Source organism: Glandiceps talaboti, chromosome 11 (assembly GCF_964340395.1).
Source record: "Glandiceps talaboti chromosome 11, keGlaTala1.1, whole genome shotgun sequence".
NCBI lineage: Eukaryota > Metazoa > Hemichordata > Enteropneusta > Spengelidae > Glandiceps > Glandiceps talaboti.
This window is the reverse complement of record NC_135559.1, coordinates 17,940,901-17,965,302: the sequence shown is the minus strand read 5'-3', so window position 1 is coordinate 17,965,302 and position 24,402 is coordinate 17,940,901. Positions and strand designations below refer to the sequence as shown.

Sequence of the window (24,402 nt, the reverse complement as noted above, 5' to 3'; positions counted from 1 at the left end):
GATCTGCATCGGTCAATGTAATATTTACATGGTCTATTACAATTTGGTAAAGTGTACCATTGTATATGCTTGTGCGAGACGTAAAAAACATCATGCCGTCTAATTGTATGAAACGATTTAGTCACTATGGTTTTGAAGTCAGTGAGATAATGTTTGTGAAGTACCCGGTATCGTGATGTTATCGCTTGTATAGAAAAACCATCACTGAGGCAAAATCTCACTTTTATCATCATTCATTTTTTAAAGTCTTCAATCATGCCAATTAAAAATATCGATACTGCAGTCATTTATGTGACTTTTTTTCCAAAAATGTTTATCGTGCATCTCGATTATATTTTTTTTCGTCTTCGTAACATCTTTTTTTTTTAATTGTGCCAAAAGTAGTAGCTACCACATATAGAACAGTGGAAAAATACAGAATGAGACTCAGAAATGTAAAATCATTTACTTCAATGTCCAAAATGCGGACATCAGAAAATGATGCATGCACGTTGTGATGGACTCGTGATTAGCTCTAGTCCAGATGCCAATTGGTATCTAACTAAACTATAGACAATAGAGAGGGTCCTCTCTATTTTCTATGACTAAACCAAGTTTAGTGAGTGGAGGTGTAAATGGTAACGATACTGTTTAGGAACACGGTGATAGGAACTAGACGAGATTAGCACTGACAACACACGCTCCGCGAACTCCAGCAAAGAGGCCTGGTGGGGTATATAGAGACTTGTCAGAGTTGTCGGAGCTACTGTTCATGTACATATAAGTTCCACGTATTCTCAATTTATTTCGTGCTGGATAGAAAACAGTCAGTATAGTCCTTGTGTTCTCCAGTGTATAGCCGATGGATTGGATAGTGAGAGTCATGATATGTGTGATACATTGTAGTTTATACACCAGAACTGAATTTTAGACTGATCCCGTCGGCATCTTCAGAGAAAGCATCAAGCGGGTACCACAATAAACTGAAAACGTAACGACTATAAGCATAACTACAAGTTTTAATTTACATGGAACTACGGTCATATTTGATAAGCTTATCCCCCACTTCCACATATGGTCTCATACCCCTTGGTCAGCGAAAAGCCAATCATGTTCATGTCCGGACATACGAGTTATAAATGGGGCGGTCATATGGGTTAAGTTAGGGTGGAATATAATATATGTAAAAAGTCTGATTGATACTGGCTGTGATGGGTAGTAGAGCATTTTTTAATTGTCAAAAACAGGGTTGGGGGCCGAATGATATGATTCAAAACGTCATGATTTTCTGGTATATCTTTGTTGTCATGTTGTGTGTCCAGTTGAGGATGGCTGTCTTTGACTGGCAAGTTAAGCTACAACAGTAAGTGACTGATTTTGAAAGCAAAGAAAGTGGAAGAACATTGGTGTTAGTTTAAAAACTATTGTTATTAAAGATATACAAGTAAACACAGCAAAACAATTGAGAGTCGGTACGGAAAGGAACAGATGACCACAGGAAGGTGTTCAGCTGTTCTTCATTGTTCTTTGCAATTTGACGACCGGGCGAAGCCTTGAGTAAGTCCAGAAGTTCGAGCAGTCAGTACGTCGCCATTGATAAGGCCGAATGTTTTTGGCAGTATATTAGGTTGTCATTGAGTAGCTAGCTGTTTATCAGTAAGCTTAAGTCTCGACAAACGTTTGTAGTCGTTTAGGTGTGAGCCATTCACTGGTAATGACTGACATTTTTCCCTATTTGGTCGCAACCTCACCTACAAATTAACTGTATATGGTATTAATTGTATTAACTGTCATACTCTACTGCTTTTCTACCACTAAGACTGTCCCCTGGCGTAAGGACAAGCAATGTGCATTGTCAAAAGTGATTCTCACGTGACCCCTTCGCAGGTGGCAAGAAATGAACAGAAATCAATAAACCCGTACCTTGATTGACATTACCCACTATACAAAGAAGAAGTTGAAATAATTGAACTTGAAATGCCTTTTGCAGGCCGATAATGTAGGACAAAGAGGACGTAGTGCTGTTACTTTCTACTACGCAAAAACCACAGACAACTAACACAACAACACTGTAATACTTATGCCGGTAGGATTTAAATAGATTGCTGTGTGAAAATTTCAGCTAATGACCAATTTGAACTTCAGTAAAATTGGTATCGCTGAAAGTTAAACGCGATACAAAATTACAAATAATACCTCTGCCTATTGGTTTTGTTAAAAACAGAATCTTTGCATGGAAGGTGGTATGTCGTCAACTTAAAGCTAAAAAAATGACAAAATAAAACGAAGTGAGGGCAGTTAACAATCACCACATTGTAAGTGTCAAAGAGATGACACCTTCCTATAACCCCCACCTTGCTTGCTACAAAGTTCACAACCTTGTAGATAATCTTTGAAGTTTCGCAGTTGTACTTCTAAGAGGGTGAGGGACTGGTATGTGAGTAATGGTCAACAATAGCAACACAGATTCAAAACTGATAACTTTGAATATTCGAGGTAGCCTACCTCCATTTTTGAACAAACCATGGAGGTAGGAACACGTCTTTTCTACCTCCATGAACAAACCGATGTGTCTTTAATAGGCAACCGTCCTTGAATCATCAACTATACACTCACAGTCGCAGTTTTCAAACAGACTTTATTTGATTTTCGGATACCGGCTCAGCCAACAACCCTCGCTGTTTTCTTCGGATATTTTGTCATGCTCAGGCATTCGTACAAAAGATTCAACACTAATGTTGTGGTATATTGGTTTTGCGAGAACTAATATCGGCGATCACATACTAGTAGTTGTCAGTGTTTTCGCTAAAGCAAAATACACGGAGATGGTTCAAAATCACTTGACTATCATTTCACTCTTATTTAAATCTACAAATATCTCATTAATATTTTCTCCCAGCTTACTTCAAACTATATGGCATTTTCCATGAAAAAAAGGTGCGTATCTGGAGCAAAGAAGTGTTTCAGATATCAGAGTGTTCACGTTTGCGTGACCAAGACATAGACTGGCAAGCGACGCCATGAATTGTGATCGAATCCCAGGGTCGGATCGGTAGTAGATCAGTGTTCATGATAATTCATTTGCGTGTTCAATTACTAAGTCATCGATGTAGGGTTATAAATTCAGTGACTACACCATCAACAAAGTTACTTCTTACTATAAATCATGTTGAAAAAGACCCTAGGAAAATGTCTAAGCAACAATGACGGGTGTTACTTTTTTGCAGTGTTTATCCAAATAGTAATCGTCGAATAACGTGACCCTGGCTGAAAACTGCGACAGTGAATGTACCATAAATTCCCAAAACAGACTGACCAGAACAGACATATTGACACAAAAAAGTGTGCAAGTTTACATCTTGTGACAGGTTTGGTTGGGGTCACCTCCATCGGCTAATGGTCGAAATCGTCATTGTAAAATATTTTTAATTACCCTCAACTACAAATCAGCGTATCGTTGACGATCATTTCAATCGAAAGTGTTTAGAACTGATTCAGAAGTAAAACGTAGAATTATTAATGACAATGGTATGCAAAGTTTTGTTGTTTAACAATCATCAGCGATTTGGCATGTTTGCACAAACCACAGATACTTGTTAGTGCATACACTTTTGATACTTCTATTCTATAAGGTAAAGGCTAAATTTAAAAAGACATGATCCCAGTATTAACTTTTTTGTTGCGGCTATATTTCCTAAGTGAGGTGTGCCAAAGAAAGTTTTCCCATGATACTTTGCGCCAGTGCGACTTTTTGACATTGTACGTTCGATGTTCCCAATGAGTAAATGGAATTTTATCGAGAAGTCTATTCATATTTGTTTATGACAGCAAGATATTTTCAATTTTCTGTTTTTGGTCATTTTTGGGGTCAAAAACTGTCATTTGTTTTGTAAATAAAAGAATTCAAAGTAAAAATGAATGACAGCCGCAAAACTAATCGATTGAATGGGCTGACATTTGGTGTGCAGGTATGTTAGAGTATCTGGATGAAGAATTCTTCAAGAAAATTTGAAGATGACATTGATATGCAAATACGTCTAAAACGTGCTGTGTAGTATCATATTATAGCCATGTTATTTTACAATACTCGTGAGAAAGTAGAATTTATTGGTGAAGTAAAGTTGCTCATACACCTAAGAAAATTTGACTACACTTGAATACATAATGAGCAAATGAAATGATCACAACAATCACATATCTTTGTAATATTATGACTATACAAGATCTAATACAGGGACGAATGGAGTACTTATCAAATAATGCCCTCCGTAACTCAGAAATAAATGTAGATGCGCTGTACCATGCAGTTACGATCAGCGGTTTTGAACTATGGAGGTAGGAAGGAAGGAGGTAGGAAGGATTATAGTCCTACCACCATTTCTGAACAAAATCGTTGTCCTTGAATTGGAATGGTATGCTTTTAATACAAAAGTTGCACAAACATATGTTCTTGCTTTCAAAAGTTTTAGAATTAACACCATTATTAACACCATACTGAGGTTTTCCTGCATCTATTGCTATGGATTTTGTTGGTGGGACTTTGCTGTACTGTATGAACACTTGTTCAGACTCAGGCCACTAAAACACAATTGCAAAAAAAACCCGTAAAGACACGAAGTATCGTTTTGCACAACGTTCGGCTTGAAGCAGGTTTGAAGGGTAACCATGCACGACAGAGAAGATGGGTTTAGAGCCCCATTCACACCTAAAACAAAAAGCGATTCTAGTCTGTTCCTATTATAGTGGTCTGAGGTTCAGATCAAAGTGCCGCATTCATCCACAACATAAAAAATCATAGACCCTACACGACTGGCGTTTGTAAAAGTCAGTTTTAAACCATAATTACTACACCTCTTTATCTTCTCGGCAAGAACATGCAGTGCTGCAATCCAACGTGAGGACCTCTCACCAACTTTCAGATCACTTCACATTGGGAACGTTGGTGAGAGTTCTACTAATATAATTCAGACTGAGGCAAAAAATATAGCCTTTCTGAGTTGAAATCCGAGGTTTAAATCCTGATATCTGAAAATTCCCAATCAACCCAGATTACATTGAATAAAAAATAAGTCTAACAAACAATTTATGATTTTTCAGTCCCGAAACTTGCTATTATCCATACACTGTATACAAAGCTAAATACACGGTGATTGGTGTATCGCACTCCTTGACTGAGTGGGTCGGAAAAAAAATAGGTAGACTCACTTGTCATAAATCGATTTATAAATCCACAAAGGCACTGTGACAACTAAAGCAGTCCCTTTACAGACCATTTTTCTTTAGAAATAAATAGGCTAAAACAATACTGAATGACAGACAGTCCAAGGTATGCAAAACCATAAGCGAGCGCGTACTCACGATGCTAGATTAACACACTATTTTACCTGCGCATTGAAGACGCACAGTAAAAAGACCAGTTTTCAACATTAATGCAGGAAATACAAAGCTAACAATTCAAAATTGTATAAAATGTAAGAAAACAAAAAACAGGCGACAGTCAGAGCATGCATGAACTTCGATTTACAATACCATTATTAAGTTCTTGCATTTTGGGGCTAATGAAGTCAGAGACTAGAGTGGGCGAGTTTCATCACAGTTAGTATAATCAATGGCACCGTGATAATTCTGACTTTCACTTGAAACTGGACCAGAACAGTCTAGGTCGGACGAGTCGTCATCATCATCAATTCAAAGGCGACGTAACCAAATATACACCGTGAATTCATCTTAGATCGCACCGAGTTGAACAATCATGTCTGTCATTGTTGTCCTCTTTGACTAACATCGAATGTATTTATCATTGTAGAATGTAGACCTTTACGCTGTTTGACCGACTATTGAAGTATAACCCACATAGGTGATATTTCATTGACCTACATGGAAATGCTTGTAAATACTTTATGCAAGTAGTAGTAGCTCAGACCACTCTAGTATTTTAGTGGTCTGAGGTAGTAGTAAGAGTTTTTGCTAACGTTTACATGCTAGCGTAGTTGTACATGTACGTATACATGTCAGTTCGTATGTACATGTACATTAAATGTAGCTCTCATCATATCATACACTGTACATGTGTGTAACCCTTTTCTTTTGCACCCTCCCCCTCCGCCTTCATGTGGTCAAACACAGACAACTAACTAACTAAATAGTGTTACTGTTAGTTTTCTGTGGGTCAAACAATTAGTGTACACGCCTTGAATCACATGCAGGCGAGATAGATTTGAATATTCATTTGTTTACTGCCCGGTTATGGGGGTGAACTCATGAATATATTCTGAACTAAATGCAAATGTATTCAAATCACTTCCGACTCGCAATCTGAACTATTTTTCAGATCGAGTATAATCCGATTAGACAGGCGCTAATGGGAAAGTACAGAAACGTCCACCTCATCAGCATAAAAGTACAGAATTGAACTCAATCTGAACTATAGTACGGAAAATGTCGTAATCTGTACTATTTTTTCTACTAGTGAATGCCTATATATATGTATATCAAAGCCTTCAAATCTTGCATTCTTGCGGACATGGCATTATTTGTAGGACCTCGACTGTCCCCACAGCTCGTTTGTAATTATATTTATTCAAATGTCTGCAACAAATAAGCCTGTGTGATTCACTGTAGTGATTGTGTCATCTTGAGCGCACAACACTGAAAGATGTGAATCAATATCAATATCACCCATATCACTACGCGAGCAATAGTCTATTTAAGGTTAAGTACGCCGAATTCCGTCGCGCATACGTTTGTGCGCAATAAAACCCCCTAGACTGACGAAAATATACGTGTGCGTCGGCCATTTTTTAGTTCTGCAGACGATCAATCGACGGTACCTAAGATGTTAAAATCCGGTAGTGGCAAATTTTTGAAACGGAGTGAATTGTCACGTCGTCTAAAGGTAAAAGAAGCAACAGTGAAAAGGTGGCGTGTACAATCAGTAAGTGGGGACTATCCAAACCGTCCGTTGGATCCGGACTCGATTGCAAGTTCAACTAATGTTACGAATGCTGATAAAGACAAGCTGACAACAACGACCACCAAGGATGTCCCTTGGAATGAAGGTGTAAGAGTCGTCAATCTTGGAGTACTTGCTCAAGAGTTAGATTCGTGTAAAGTATGTCGTAACCATCTTCGTCTCATCAAGTGTACTGGCGAAACTAAGTACGGGGGAGGCAGTGTTTTACATGTTGAATGTCACAACTGCGGTGCCAATAATAACGTGTACACAAACAAAACCCATCGAAATGTCGGACAGAAGCGTGGAATGGCAGCCTTCGATATCAACACTAAAATAGCAACAGGTATGTGACATCGTTGATTTTGATGAAAATAAGATGTAACTACAATCGTTGTAATGGTGAATATGTATGTCATAGAGATCTGATCTCTATTTTCGGGTAAATACTAGTTACAGATTAGGAAATGAATCACATTCTTTCCACCTACATGATGTACTGTCTAATGCTATTATTTTGGTTACTATTTCACATACTTGTATTTAGTTGTCTCTCTGACTAATTGGGACTATGTTGATATATTTCTTGTATATATGCTTGGAATATCTGTAATTGTATAATAATATACCCTTTGTGATTTAAATATAGACTTCCAATCACAAAATAATACCGTTTCAGTTTGATACATAAAGCTTGATCAAATTTAAAAATAAAGTTCATTTTAGTGAAGTAACTACTTGTTCTCAAGTGTATATATAGATTGTAAGTATTCTCCTTTTTATCACCCCAAGGTATGATCAATGCAGGTATTGGTGAAACACATGTCAATACCATGTTTTCTTCCATGTCACTACCAACAATGCACAACCGAACACTGAAACGTAAAGAGAAATTAGCTGGGGAAGCTATTACCCATGTAGCAAAAAGATCCTGCCAGCAAGCTCTTAGAGATGAAGTGATGTCCTCAAAGAAACCAAGGTATGTTATTGAAATGTCACAAACACAAACACATACACGCATGAACCAACCAAACTGATCAAGCTGACATACAATGTAGCAGTAAAAAAATACTTCATAGTTCATATCATAAATGAGCAATATTAAGTAATAGAAAGTTCACTTTTTAAAAAATTAATGTAATCATCTTTTCAATTGTCACAGTGAGCCTTATTGTCAAAGTACAATGTATAATACAATTGTATAAATACACGTATGATATCAGTAGGTTTAAACTGTTCTCAGATTTTGAATACAGTGGAGTCGATTATGGCTAGATAAAGTAAAACATTTTGCCCACTTATTTGCTTGGTTGTAATATGTCACCATATTTACTTCTCTCTTTCTTAGGATTGATGTATCATACGATGGGGGATGGCAAAAGAGAGGCAGTGGACGAGATTATAAAAGTTTATCCGGTGAGTATTTCATATGTGCGTGTACATTTAGATTAGAAATGTACAAAATAATATGTCAGTCAATTGTACCTTTCAATTTGACAATTACTTTGCTATTGTTAGGATGAGTTTATTCTCATAAAGGATACAAAATCTGGCTACATGGGACATTAAATTATCTTCATCATAAAACCAACTTTATTTGCAACACTGCTACCAATACTTACCTTCCAAAATCATTGTACATGTGTTTATGTATCTCTAAAGGTCATGGAACACTCTTAGGCAGGGAAACAGGCAAAGTGTTAGCGTATAGCACAAGGTGTAAGCAATGTAGAGTCTGTGAGTCAGCAAGGGATGGAGCGAAAGTCAGACAGCATAATTGTCATAGAAACTGGTCAGGAAGTGCGAAGGCAATGGAAGCTAGTATAGCTGTTGAAACTGTTAAAGAAGTAGAAGAAGTAGTGAAAATAGACAGTGTAACAATGGATGACGACTCCACTACAATAGCTAAATTGCATGCTGAAGTCAGGCCAGATATAGTGAAAAATAAAGACAATAACCATACCAAGAAGGGATTTGCTAACAAACTCTATAAACTGAAAGAACAAAAAGGATATTGTCAGTTGTCAACAAAAGTCATTAACTACCTTCAGAAATGTTTTAACTATGCTGTGACTCAAAATCATGGCAACCCAGAGGGGTTGAAAAAGAATCTCCAGGCAATAATGCCTCATTCCTTTGGAGACCACATGAAGTGTGATAGGAAATGGTGTAGATATCCAACAGATCCAAATAGCTACAAACATAAAAGTCTTCCATATGGTAAGGATTTGAGTGGTAGTGACCTCAGAGAAGACCTAGAGAAAGTCATGAATACCTACTTAGCCACTGCAAAGGAACTAGCGAGGATAGGGTCATCCCAAGGGAATGAAAGTATGAATATGGTCATTGCGTCAAAGGCACCAAAGGCAAAGCACTACAGTGGTTCTACCAGCTTCAATTACCGGGTTGCTGCTGCTGTGGCACAGAAGAACTTAGGGCATACATATGTTAGTCAGGTTTGTAATGTCAGTCAGGGTTGTAGCAGCATCATTATACAGGATATCAAAAAAGGCTTTTACCTTTGAGGTATCAAGTCTAAATAAAGTTGATTATTATTGTTATTATGATCAACATGACCAAAGTTCATATTCATTTTATGGTATAGCTCTTTACATCTAATCTATCTAATCTATTCTCAGTTAAACAATCTCTTTCCATGTTCCTATAAATACTTGTACAGTAGGGGGGGGGGGGGGTTATGACATCGCAACATATATTGCATACACTGTATTGATAAATCCATTTTCTACAGAATCAATGGTATAATCTGATGTATATTTATAGAAATTTGCCTCTCATTAGCGATGAATTACTCAAATCTCTACCAATGTCCTGCCTCTTTTTTATTTCAATAATGGTTTTGAAGTTACAAATTGTTTATTAACAACAATGTGCTCTTTTTCAGGTCCACAAAGAGAATATGCTGTCACCCAGTAGAAGTTGTGAAATTTATGGTAGTATGCTTGATAGGAAGACAAAGAAAGTCACAGAAAAGAAAAGGACAAAAGAAGGAAAGCTGCAAAGAATAAAGGTATGTATCAATTAAAACAATCACCCAAAAAACAGGTCATGTGCAGAACCTGTGACATTTCTTTGGTACAGTTCTGTGTTTGCAAACCTGGCATGGTCAGGGTTGTGCTGTAACAGAGTTTTGGTCACATACATGCCTGTTTATACAGGCATGTCACAGGGTCTGTATTTCTACATGTATCAGTACCTGTGTGCACATTGACTGTATACATTGCTGAGGGTACACTGCTGATACAGTGATGTGTATACAGGCATGTCACAGAGTCTGTCTTTCTACATGTATCAGTACCAGTGTGTACATGACTGTATACATTATTGTAGGTATACAGGTGTGTCAAAGGTCTGATTCTATCCTGATGGCATGTTTATATATGCTCTTGAAACATTTCTTCACACTGTTTTTGAGATATTCCCAGAAATTATATACCTGTACCAACAGACCGCTTTCATGCATGTGTATACAGTCCCAAAATCTAATTTAAAGATTTTTTTAAAAACATCTCTGCCTGCACATTAGCATGTACATGCATCCCTTTTTCATCCAGCTTAATTTTATATAACTCTATTTTGTTGAAGCACAAGGAGAAAAGGGCAAAAAGCATTGCTGCCACAGAGGTCAGAGAAGGTGTTACATACCAGCAAGATATTGGGCTTTCAGAATCATACCAAAATGAAGAAATTCCTGAACCAATAAAACCACCTACACAAGTACCAATTGATTTAGGACAGTATACCCCAGTTATCTTTGATATTGAAACCACTTCTGCATGTAAGTATAACTGCATGAGTAAAAAGTATTCATACTACAGTTATATGATAACACATGATAGCAAGGGTAATATCATGATTTATGGCATGCCCAAGGGATAGTGGTCATGACAGTAATATTGATGATGCCTGAATGTAAGGAGAGTGTATCATCAATATCACTGTTAATATATACTTATGACTGCTAGTCCAAAGATGGGCAATGAATTGTGATATTGCCCTTGATTTAATGTATTGTTTTATTTCACTGAACTGACTTTCTAAAAACTGAGTCAAAGTTGGGATGCCAAAGTTGAATTGACTATTGCCACTGAAAAAGTACCATTTGAAATGTAAGTATAACCAAATAGAGTTGGTAAATTGATAAGTTTAGAGTACAGTTAGTGACTACCCTAATTAATTTTACTGGGTTTTTTTTTGTATACGCAGATTGACAAAATGCGTTTCAGTAATTATGTGTACTATACAACCGTTTGTTACATGTAGGTACAAAATTGAATTCACAATTCAGATGTTTTATTTGACATCAAAGCACAACATCACTCACACAATATACCTTGAGAGTCGAAAACCAATACTCAAACACTAAAGCAATATGTCACCCAACATTGAATTTTAACCTATTGATAATTTAAGTTGAACAACTGAAATGTAGGAATGTGTAACATGTTACATTTCATATATCCCTATCATGTACCCAGAATTACTTCCAATGTAGTTCAGTGGAGAGCACGCGTATCAAACCTGTGCTGCAATTATTACTGAACTAATGTGGTGTTCATTGAATTGCAGATTCAACTGCTGAAATAACCCAGCTTTCAGCAAGGTATGATCAGCACCAGTTTGAGGAGTACATCCTACCCAGGCAACCCATATCTCAGATTGCATCAGAGAAGACACACCTCACGATTGTAGGAGGAAAACTGTGCTACAAGGGCCAACCAGTACAGTGTGTACCAAAAGAGACTTGTCTGACAAAGTTCTTAGCATTTTTGAAGAATGTTCATAATCCCATCTTAGTTGGTCATAATTGTCGTTCATTTGATTGTCGTTATTTAATTAAATCTTTACAGGATACCTCTTTACTTGACCAATTTCTCACAACTGTGGCAGGTTTTGTGGATAGCTTACCATTATTTAAATCTATTTTACCAGGTAGAAATTCTTACTCACAAGAGAGTCTTGCTAACGATTATGTAGGCCAGATATATGATGCACATAATGCCACAGCTGATGTTATCATGCTACAGAGGTTGATTGAAACATGTAATGTATCACTGTCAACATTGTTAGAAAACAGTTTTACATCACACTGGATAGTTCAACACCAGCACTACAAACATCAACAGTTGTGTAACTACACTACCCTAGTTAGTCTTGTTGATAACAAAGTGCTTAGCAAATCTATGGCTCAGAAAGTAGCGGGGTCTGGTTTGTGTTATCGACATCTTCATTTAGCATATCAGAGAGATGGTTTCAATAGTTTAAGGGATTTATTTTCTGAAGATAGTGGTGGTACAGTAAGAGTTACCAAGTCTGACCGCATCATAAACAATGTTTGTAACTTTTTTAATAGTCTAACATGAGATATGTAATAAGAATATTGTTCATTTTCATTTTTTTCAGGTAATAGTGAACAAGTTTGCATGATCGTTTGTCATATAAAAGGGCATAGATACTTGACTAACCATGTCAACTAAATTTTGAAATGTTTTAAAAATCAACTATAATAGAAGAACAGTATGTTGAAAGAGATTGCAAATTCTTGACACTCTGTAATGTACTTTTTTGTAACCTGCTAGAAACCATACATACGTAATGTGTATAGACATATTGGTAGAGAGATATATATTAGTATTATATTTGTAATAAAAAGTCAGATTGTTCTCTCAGGAATGTTCTGTGTTTGTAAGTGAGTGATGTGTGTAGAAGTGTGAGGATATGGGAGCTGAAAACAGTTGCAATCATGCATATTGTGTAACATTATGATGAACAGTTTCACATATTGAAAATAACATTGGAATGCCCTATGCACAATGTTCAGTATAAGCCTCAGACTGTATATCTGAGAGTAAGCTAGGGGGCTTTGGAAATATTGCAAAAATATGGCATCGACGTGTCTTTAACCTTGTCTACTGAGATTCCACAGTAGACCAAACATTGAAACTAGGTGACAATTGGGAGGGGACAAAGTGACCTTTGACCGCTGATATAAAAGGACCCCCTAGGCTCTCCAATTTTAGCAAAGATATTCATTTGAACTGACCATAGCCTTATCAATTATCAATGTGCCAGATATAAATGTTCATTTATTTTGAAAATAAGCACGGTGACATTGCAATTTTATTTTGGCAAAGTGATCTTCATTTATCAAAGTTTCATTCAACAAAATTTCAAAAAAATGACAAGACTAACAGAAAATTGGTGATAAAAACAAAGACTGTCAATTGTAAAAATTGTAAATGACAGTTATTGGTCAATTATAGTATCAAATTGGCTTGGCAACCATTTAAACCTTTATTATTTCTGAAATTTATTAGCTGTTCTTTGATATATCTTGAAATCATTGCATATGGGGTAGTATTTTCCATCATTTTGCTCTATTTTTCTGAAGGTTGTCAATTTCAACATATTTAAGGCCCCAAGTTTGGTCATGTTTCCATGGAAACGTGACACGGCGACCCCTATATTTTATATCGTTTTTTTGAAGATTCATGTATCAAAGATCGTGTATGCCAAATTTCATGAAATTGACAAGACTTTCAAAAAAGTCTCATTTTGTAGTACATCTCCTTAAAGAAGGTCAAGTGATTCAATTTTGACCAATGACAGCTTGTGTAAGAACGTTGAGGTGTAATAAATTTAAATATATTATGAAATATATGAATAGTAGTTAACTCTTCTTACTGTCACTTCCTGTTCCTGTTCCTGTTCCTGTTCCCGTTCCCGTTCCCGTTCCCGTTCCTGGTTCTGGTCCTGTTCCAGATCCAGAACTTGATCCGGATCCTGTATTAAGAATATTCCAAGGATAAATATCAATGAGCAAGTAAACATAGCAAAGCTACTGTTAGCACAATCTGATTAAAACCCGATGTAGTGAACACCACGATTTATTTTTGGCTGTTACGTTTACTGTCCTTTGTTCTTTTGTGAGCGCTCATTACATACATCTGCTACAGTATTATAGGTTCACACACTGGAACTACTCAGCAGACTTAAACTAAATGTCTTCTATATAAGGACAAGACCATAGATATTTGGTCTTACGCACATTGTTCAATGCAAAATTCTGATCTATAGGTATTGTACATAATGTACCCCTTTATTGGAAAAATAATTACATGAAACAATATGAAATTTGGAGCTTGTATAGTTAGCATATTCCCTAATTACCGAATATCATTAATTATGCAAATTAACCATTACGATTATAACCTACATCAACAATCTTTAAAGGGCACATCATGACATGCACTTATTTACCATCAATGCATATACTAAATTAACTCAACTTCAAATATATTTTTTTGAATTGTTTTATTCCCTCTGCTCGAGGGTAAAAAGAGAAAAAATACAAAATTCACAAAACTTCACATACAAAAAAGACAAAAGAAAAAGAATACATAGCATTAACGATGTGAGGTCTGTAAATCATTACAAACAATCTCAAGATCTTTCCATTTACTTGTTAACTTATTCGTTGCATTTTTATTCACTGCAGCCTGTTTCTATAATTCATAACGAAATTTAACCCCAATATTTACATGTGTCAAAAGATGGAGGTCTGTTTACGGAATCCACATGTATAAATAACTCCTTTCATTATTAAAGTAAGACACAGATTCAACAGTGGGCCTGAGCCAAAACCTAAAATAACAGTTTTATAGTTTAGCTCAATATCCATATTAAAATATGTGTTATACCAAATATTGAAATCATTCCAGATCTTAGTGACATGTGTGCAATCCCAAAATAAGTGCTTCAAGGTTTCAGAAAAATTACTACAGAAGGAGCACAATTCACTATCAACAAGTTTTATCTTATATAATTTACTATTTGTCATTAAGCAATTGAGAATAATTTTATATAAAAAAATCCTTCTGTTGACATCACAGGAAGATTTAAACGGCATGACATAAATAATACTCCATTCACTTTCATTAATCTCAAACTCTTCACTGTAATTTCTGTTTGGGATGTTGGCGGAATGAAAATTCTCTTCACTAAATTATGATAAATATAAGGAAAAATCATGTTGCTAATATCTATATCAATGCCTCCAAATCTTGCATTCTAAAGACATTGCTTAATTATGAAATATTATTATAATATTGAATAATATATGAAAAACTGCAAACACGTGTGATTTGTCTGGTTATGTCTGTACCAAGTTATATAAATTTGAAGTTGGTATTCATTGGACAATACAGCCTAATTACCGAAAATCGTTAATTATGCAAATTACTCATCAACATTAAAAACTATACCAACAGGCTTTGTAGAATATGTGTGTTTTGGCATGGTTGACACATGTGCCAAATTATCTGGCATTTGAAATACGCATTTTTAAGATATAGCTTAATTACTGAAAATCATTACTTATGCAAATTACTTATTAAAGTAAAAGCAATGTCGAAAAGTTTCATACGACATGCGTTCATATTATGGTTGATATATGTACCTTTTTATATGAAATTGGAAGTTAGCAATCCATAGATATGGCTTAATTGCTAGATATCATCAATTATGCAAATTACTCATAAAACTACGAACTATGCCAACTAGCTTTTTAGGACATGTGTTGTTTGTCTTGATTGATGTACGTACCAAATGTTGCGAAATTTGAGATATAGCCTTACTACTGCAAATGTTACATGTCCTGAACGCTAATGCAATTATCAACACAGTTAAGGATGAGATGCAGGTTCGTTGGCGAATTTTGGTCTATTTTTGCTCATAATGAAGCTTCATGGTATGCTCCATCATTTGGTTAAAAGACTTTTCTCCACCAATAATTTTGAAAGGAAAAGAAAGACATGAACTCTAACGTGACATGTGTTTTATATGTGTTTTTACAAGAGACATAATACACTTGTATTTTTGTGTTTCATGGACACTACAATGGCTTTTGATAGGATTAATCATTTAACATTATTTAGGAAATTGATTTATAGGGGCATTCCATCATTTATAGTCCACATTTTACATTATTGGTATAGTAAACAATCATTTTTGTACGTTGGGCTTCCGCAGTGTCTAACCCCTTCAGTGTTAGTAATGGTTTGCAACAAGGTAGTATTATTTCACCTAAGCTTCAGTCGGCCCGCGCTGGATGTTGCTGGGTAAACACTGTTATAAACCACTTATTCTATGCAGATGACCTAGTTGTAATTTGTCCTTCAGCGAAAGTATTGCGTAAGTTGATAGGTATTCTCTTTCATACTATAGCTACCAAAACAGAATGTATGGGTATTTTCCCGAAGTCTTGGAAACCGGGTAGAATTCCCCACGTATTGCTATATGGCAAACCCCTGCAGTTTGTGAATACTAAAAAGTACCTAGGTTATATTGTGTCTTCATCAGTGGAGGACAACGCAGATATACAAAGATATAGTTATATATATATATATATATCTCTCGAGCCAATTTGATCGTAGGTAACTTCCATATTTGCTCTCAAAATGTGAAATGTACGCTCTTAAAAAGTGTCCTGTATAGTATGTATTGTATTAACGTGCATGTGGTGTAACTATATAGCACTAAACAGATATCTACCTTGAAAGTGGTCTATCACAATGCATTGCGTTTGATTTTTGATCTTTTAAACGTGATGTTAGTATCAGTCATAAGTTTGTAATTAGGAATATCCTCAATTTTACTTCATTGTATTAAACGTAAGTTGTTATTTACACTTTGTGAACGTTTAATGGACAGCAAGAATCCTGTTATTTACAGTTGTGAACATTCCTATTTCCATTCTTAGACTAGCTTTTGGAAACACTCTAGGTCGATTCTTTACGAGTGCTCTTTGTACTTTTTAGACTTTAATTGAAGGAGGGTTTTCACTTCAGTGTTACATTTTAGTGTTTTCTGTTTCTGTTTCTTTTCTTATCTGTATTGGCCGCTGGCCTGAAATAAAGAATAATAATAATTATATGGTTTCATTCCTGAATGTTGGTGTGCAAGGATTTGCATACTTAAAGAAGATTGACAGGTACATTGATTACAGAAGGGTGTCTTTATGTATGCAAATGAGACATAGCTAGTAGGCCTCTGCAATAACTGACGAGACATGATCTCATCTCAGCTGGGTTCTTGTGCAAAAACAATCAAATTCGGTCAGTTTGGTTATAACCTCTTTGCATGTAATTCACCAATTTCAACCCGGACTTACGCATGTTGACCAGTGCAATCGGCTAAAACGTGTGCAGTACAGCCTAAAGCCTTGTACCCGACGGCGATGTATTAGATGACGGTTTTCAAGTATCACGCATGTAAAAAACATACAGATCTCGAATATCTAACATTGTTGCAGGCTAATTGTTTTAGCCGATCGAACATTTGATGTTTACATTAATGAACGATTTATTTAATCAACACAGTTGGTGCATCGAAAATGAACCACGCTATCTTCGAGACTTGAGAGTTCACGTCAGATGTGTCACATTGCATCGGCGATTTCCGGGTTTTACATGTCTGGAAGTTTGACACAACGTGGCCTTAGCCTAGCTTTAAACTTTCATGGATTTGGCAACGTCCTCTTCACATACTATATTATATTATTAGGGTGAAGGTCATATAAATTGTGGCAACCACACTCTGACAATCGGTTTATCATCACGGATTGATTCCTCTGTGAACTTTCGAAACACCGAGTCACATGTAGTGTACCACAGATAAGTACGAGTTACTTATCTCTGTGTACGTAGAGTTGTTTATTTCTGTGAACGATGACACTGTATAAACGTAACGGCAAGCCAGGGTGCGTCAAGAATTTGGCATCAAGCGATCCTCAAGGCTATTAAAATCATAAACCGAGATTTTAAAGGTACAAATAGTTTAAATAAATGAGGTAATGTCTACAACGCCACCGAATATCACAACGTCACAGTCATGCATGGCTGTCCCATAGACTTGAAGAAAAACTTTTGATGTGAGTTTGTCAAGTACCATTATTTATACCATAGTTTTGTAACACTCGGTGTCGTGATGCGGAAATTTAATTTCAGGGAAAAGGTTCACTTATTTTATTATGTGTCTTTAATGAAAAACCAATAACAACTGCGTAGCAATGCCCAATACATGAGCATGAATGGCTTCAAATCCAGAACGTATCCCATATTCGAGTAAACTTAGTGGTCTAAGCCTGAGTTTGAGCCCATATGGAGAACGGTATGCATACCAATTAAAAGATTGTCCATGAATTGACGACTAATTAATGCGGGAAACAAACACGTTTCTATCAGTTGACAGTTATCCCCTGTCATCGTGTTAATGGCCCTCCCAAAATACCTCATTTCTCCGTGTATATCGCAAAAGAGCTATACACAGCCAAATGGCAAGGTTAAATAAAGGAATTGCTAGCCACAGGAAACATATATTAATAAGTGGTTTATTAATAAGTGGTTTATTTACCCAATCGTATAAAATGATTACAAAATAATGGTAACAAAAATCAAAAGAGAGAAGGGTAAATGGGGAGTCAAGAAATAGCTTACAGCTAGTCTAGCCTGATCCCCGACATTGTATATTGCGAATGAAAACAATAAGAGGGTTCAGTCATTAAGATGACTGAAAACATAACTGGGAGAAGAAAATATATCACATATACATATACATATACATATGCATATACATATACATGTACACACAAAAAACATTTTTACTACATGAAAAAGTCTAATACAATAAACGAAAAGTCAATACATCTGTAAGTTTACAATTTAATCACCTGTACTGCTCTACTAAATATTGTTTAAGAAATTTCCTAAAAATATGTTGGGAATTTTTCGATCTGATTTGGATAGGAATATCATTCCAAATTTTTGCACCTACGAATGAAATAGCAAACTGACCAGAATTTGTTCTCGCATGGTACGGGTAAAGATTTTGACGATGGCAGAGTCTCGTGTCATATTCATGTTTTTTGTCACTAAAATAATCGGACAAGATATGTGGTGAGTTCAAGTGAACCAGGCTGTAAATAAAAGAACCTATTAAGAGTTTGTGAAGCTTGTAAATATCTAGAATATTTAGCTGTATAAATAAAGGAGCCGAGTGTTCCATGTGAGATTTGAACAGCATCGTGCGAACAATCATTTTTTGGGCAGTTAGAATGCAATTCAGATATGTTGGGTAAGTACTGCCCCAAACCTCTAGGCCGTAAGAAATATGGGGAAGTATAAAGGCATTGTACAAAAGTATTAAAATACTTAGTGGTAAAATGTGTCTTAGTCTATACAGAATTCCACATTTCTTCCTTATGAGTATATTTATTCTGTTAATATGGTCAGACCAGGTGAGGTGTTTATCTAATGAAATTCCAACAAAAGAAACAACATCCACCTCTTTGATTTGATCTCCACGAATGACAATAGAACCAGTTACATCTATTTTTTGTTGTCGACCCCTGAAGATAATAAAATTTGTTTTATTTCTATTTATGGTTAATTTATTGCTATCACACCAGAGTTGAACATCATGTAAATGATTTGATACTGTAGTAAGATCAATGTGATATGGATTAGAAAAAGAATGGAAAAGATTGGAATCGTCTGCGAACAGTCGAAAATCAAAGAATGTTGAAGACTTTTGTAGATCATTTATATAGATAAGAAATAAAGTGGGACCCAGAACTGAGCCTTGAGGTACACCATGACAAATTGTGGATTTTACTGACGAATGGCCATTTGAGTGGACGAATTGAGAGCGGTCTGTGAGATAACTTTTTACCCATTCTTGACAAGGACCCCTAAACCCATAATGTTCAAGTTTGGATAACAAAATTGGATGATTGATTGTGTCGAAAGCTTTGCTGAAATCAATAAATATTCCTATAGTTGGGCTTCCCTTGTCGATTTCTCGCAAAATATGATTTACTATATTGATCAGGGTCAGGTTGGTACTATGTTTTTTTCTGAAGCCGTACTGATGCTTGTACAAAATATCGAATTTTTCAAGGTAGGAAGTAATTTGTTTATTTATAGCTTTTTCAAAAACCTTGCTAAACAAGGGCAGAATGGATATCGGTCTATAGTTTCCAATTGTTTCCCTATCTCCTTTTTTGAAAATAGGCGTAACTTTAGCAATTTTTAGGGCTGTGGGGAATACACCAGTTGAAAATGAAATATTTATAATGTGGGCCAATGGCTTTGATATGATATCAGCTGCGTCGATAAGGAGCCTTGGGGGTAGATTATCCCATCCACTAGCTTTTTTGCAATCTAAATTGGCTAAAAGTCTGGTTACCTCAAAGACAGTAACTGGTTGAAGAAAAAAGGAGTGTGGTAAAGATAAATCAAGATAATCACTATAATCACAAGATGCATGTGGAATATCGTTTGCCAGCTTTTCACCAACTTGAACAAAAAAATCATTGAAACTCTGAACTACCTCAGCTGGGTCTGACACAACACGTCCAGTACCATTTACATCAATATTTAAATTTTCTGGCAACTTATCAGGACCGTATTTCTTACCCAAAAGATCATTCACAACATTCCAAATTTTGTTACTCTGGTTTACATTGAATAAATTTACATAGTAATTCTTTTTAGCACATCTCAGAACACTGGTAAGTATATTTCTGTAAGACTTGTAATGAGAAACTGCACTTGACTCATGTTGACTAGTAATAACTTTTGCATATAATTTGTGCTTAGTGTTAATAGATTTCTTAATTGCTTTAGTTATCCAAGGATTTTTATTTCGCTTAGACTTGAGAGTCTTGACCTTCATGGGTGCATGAAGATCGCACACCTGGATGAATAAGTCGTGAAATGTGTCAAAGGCAGTATCTGCATTACTATTGTTATTTAAAATATTCCAATCCACCTTACGTAAGTCAGAAACAAAATTATCCTTATTATAACACTTGAAGTCTCTTACAAGTACAGACCTTAAAATTGGTAAATGTATATTAAAATTATCAAAAATGGAGAAGACCGGGAAATGATCAGAGATATCAGCAATGATTGTACCTGCGTCAATCTGACAGGAGCATATATTTGTATAAATGTGGTCAATTGTTGATTTCGAGGTATTTGTGATTCTGGTTGGCACTGAGATTAACTGTTCAAGATGAAGACACTGCATTCTAGATACGAAATTTCTGGCATTATTATCTGGCTTGGCAACATCGATATTGAAATCTCCCATGAGAATACAATATTTCTTATCAAGTTTTACATTACAAAGAACATCAAAAAGACTATTTTCGAACTCTGAAATATTTGTACCCGGTTTACGGTATAAAACACCAACGACAATGCGATTTTTACTACCACAAATTTCAAACCATAAGGATTCTGTGTGCATAACATTATATTGCAAAATCTTATAGTTGAGGGAGGAGTGGATGTATGCACCAACTATATTGAAGTGTCAGTCGAATTTGAGAGGCTTTGTAGAGCGGAAAGAGTCTAATTATGCCAATTTGCCATTTTCTCAGCTCTTTATATAGACAATACTCGGATACACTATACCGAAAAATATTCTTCCGGATAGTAAAAACTTTGAGGGAACGGAGAGCTATCGCTTCGACAAGTGTCAAAGACGTTAATTTATGAAAAAAATACAAAAATACAACTTTCGATGATTATTACAAGGCATTGAGAGAAAAACTAAGCAAATCCAGGGAACCTTTTTTTTTGGTTTATGTACTCAAGTTTCATTTACAGTTGAAAAAAGACTATATTTGACAACTTGCCAAAGTTGAATAATTTTAAGTGAAAACCGACAAAAACGCATTTTATGGGTAAAAATCAGGAATATGCTTGAAAATGTAAAAATAATAACCACAGAAACCACAACTTCAAATATAGACTCAACATAATACATGAAACTCATAGTGTATTTATCTTGTTTTTATTGTGAAGTATAAAGAAGGAAAAGTGAGTCAACGAACCTGCACCTTTTCCTTAATTGTAATTGCTACACATACACGACTACACCAAATAATGACAAGCTGACATGAATCATTTATAAAATGTTTGTTTCGTATGATGGGAACGTTATACTTACCTGTTCCATCCACATTATTGACTCCTAAAGTGCCACTGCATATTGCAACACTGTCAAACTGATGCACTGGATACAATGGAAATAGCTGGTCATCAATCAAAGTAAAGTCCGAAAGTGTTAGGCCATGTAAATCAACGCCGATCGATTGCCAGACACTACCACTAGCCTCGGGCATTAGCACGATATCATCACCATTGATGGACAATGCCAGCAGTTGATTGCCAAAACCCACAATAGTTCTAACAGGCAAAATACCGGGAATTGGTTCAGACCAGACAGCATTAGTATTTTCTCTCAATATTAGCTTGCGTTGCTGATTTAACGCATAAATTAATTCTTGTAAACTAGTTACTGCTACCACACAGCAACTTCCAGATATGACAGACCATTGAAAGGTTTCAAAAGATGTCATTACCTGTAAATCATAATCTGTGCTGATACCAAGTAATGTGCCATCATACATGATCTCTATGTCTAAAGTGGCCGATCGTAGCGGAATTGGACCATTGAATTCATAAGTTGTCGAGTTACCAACATATATATCTATGGTGTTGCTCCCCAACAGCACCAAATCCGTGTCTGTGGGAAGATTGGCTTCTCTTGATATTCTCCTCTGATTCCTCTTCTGCAACACCTGTTTGTCTGTAAACAGAATATTACTCATATACCAGATGTAAACTAAATGCCTTCGTTTGTTGTTCCTCCACACATTGCAAGTGCATACAATTTTCAACTGTTACAGCATTGAAGTGTCAAGTAATGAAGACGGTGCCTTCTCTTGATAAAACCCGAAGCTATGTACAACCGACATTTGTAATAATTGCCGAAATTTGTAATAAACCGAAATTTGTAATAAAATTGCCGACATTTGTAATAAATTGCCGATATTTGTAATAAACTGACGACATTTGTAATAAATTCTGTGAACGACAATTGTAATAAAAAATATCCGATATTTGTAATAAATTTCAGAAAAAAATGTGTAATAAACCTGCCGAAATTTGTAATAAAAAACGGTTAAGGGGGTTCCTCTCTGACTTTCAAAGAAATGGATACTGTATATCGCTATATCTCACCAAAGTCTAGCGACACACACACACCAGTAGTCAGTTTCGATTATTGTTGGTCTGTGAACTAATTGTACTTATGTATAAAAAGAAACATAATCGCTTGCCAATATTTGCCTGGTGGTTTTATTAACATGAGACTATGACAGGCCAACCAACGATAAACTCTGATATGTAAAGGAAGAATGTTGGATTTGAATCATAGAAGTAAATACATAACAATATAGTTCTGTATCAATTTTTGGAGCTAAATACCGGCGCAAAACCTCCCTGGGTTAACTTGTAAAATAAGTTCTTACACAGGGAATTTTAATAAAGTTTCTTAGATCCAGGTGTTTAATTTGTTGAAATCTAGGATTGGTGATAATGAGGCATTGATTGCAAATTTTTATTTTCAGTTTTACTTCAAGCTTCGATAAGTGTCATTACAAATGTCGGCAATCGTGTTACCAATGTCGGCAATGTTATTACAAATGTCGTTAGTTTATTACAAATGTCGGCAATTTTAGTACAAATGTCGGTAATTTTATTACAAATGTCGTTAGTTTATTACAAATGTCGGCAATGTTATTACAAATGTCGGCAATTTTATTACAATTGTCGTTAGTTTATTACAAATGTCGTCAATTTTATTACAAATGTTGTTAGTTTTTTACAAATGTCGGCAATTTTATTACAAATGTCGTTAGTTTATTACAAATGTCGGCAATTTTATTAGAAATGTCGTCAGTTTATCACAAATGTCGGCAATTTTATTACAATAGTCGGCAATGTTATTACAAATGCCATAGTTTATTACAAATGTCGGCAATTTTATTACAATTATCGTTAGTTTATTACAAATGCCGGCAATTTTGTTACAAATGTCATTAGTTTACTACAGATTTTAAATGACGAACTACTACCTATAGTGCACAGCTCACTAAACCATGCACATCCTCGAAAACGCCACTAAATTGAATAGCTGAAGAATAGAAAATCACCGTAATGATATGAAAGGGGGGCTGCTGTGCTCAAACATTGATGGCATAAGTCAAATCGATACTCATCAGTGGCGACAAATCTCACAAATTCCATGTAAATGTCATGCAAACACATAGTTTCTAATATATTTTGTCGAATTGCTCAGTATCCCTGGCAGCTTGCAAAATATAACAAAACTCCGCTAAGAATTACACAGTGCACATTCATGCATTCATTCATTCATTCATTCATTCATTCATTCATTCATCCATCCATCCATCCAACCAACCATCCATTGATTAATTTGTTCGTTCGTTCATTCATTCATTCATTCATTCATTCATTCATTCATTCATTCATTCATTCATTCATTCATTCATTCATCCATCAATTAATTAATTA

At 35.6% G+C, this 24,402-nt stretch overlaps 3 protein-coding genes across 3 annotated transcripts in view; all 3 read left to right on the top strand.

Moving 5' to 3' along the window:
* The window catches only part of LOC144442092 (uncharacterized), a 386,503-nt gene that overhangs the window by 215,285 nt on the left and 146,816 nt on the right, over positions 1-24,402 (top strand).
* Positions 6,746-9,456, top strand: LOC144442609 (uncharacterized). The gene is made up of 4 exons (XM_078131988.1): positions 6,746-7,277; positions 7,724-7,910; positions 8,280-8,347; positions 8,594-9,456. The coding sequence occupies exons 1-4, from the start codon at positions 6,815-6,817 to the stop codon at positions 9,454-9,456; spliced, it is 1,581 nt and encodes a 526-aa protein (XP_077988114.1). The 5' UTR covers positions 6,746-6,814.
* LOC144442455 (uncharacterized) lies at positions 9,804-12,604 on the top strand. The gene is made up of 3 exons (XM_078131813.1): positions 9,804-9,962; positions 10,538-10,730; positions 11,522-12,604. The coding sequence occupies exons 1-3, from the start codon at positions 9,852-9,854 to the stop codon at positions 12,313-12,315; spliced, it is 1,098 nt and encodes a 365-aa protein (XP_077987939.1). The 5' UTR covers positions 9,804-9,851; the 3' UTR covers positions 12,316-12,604.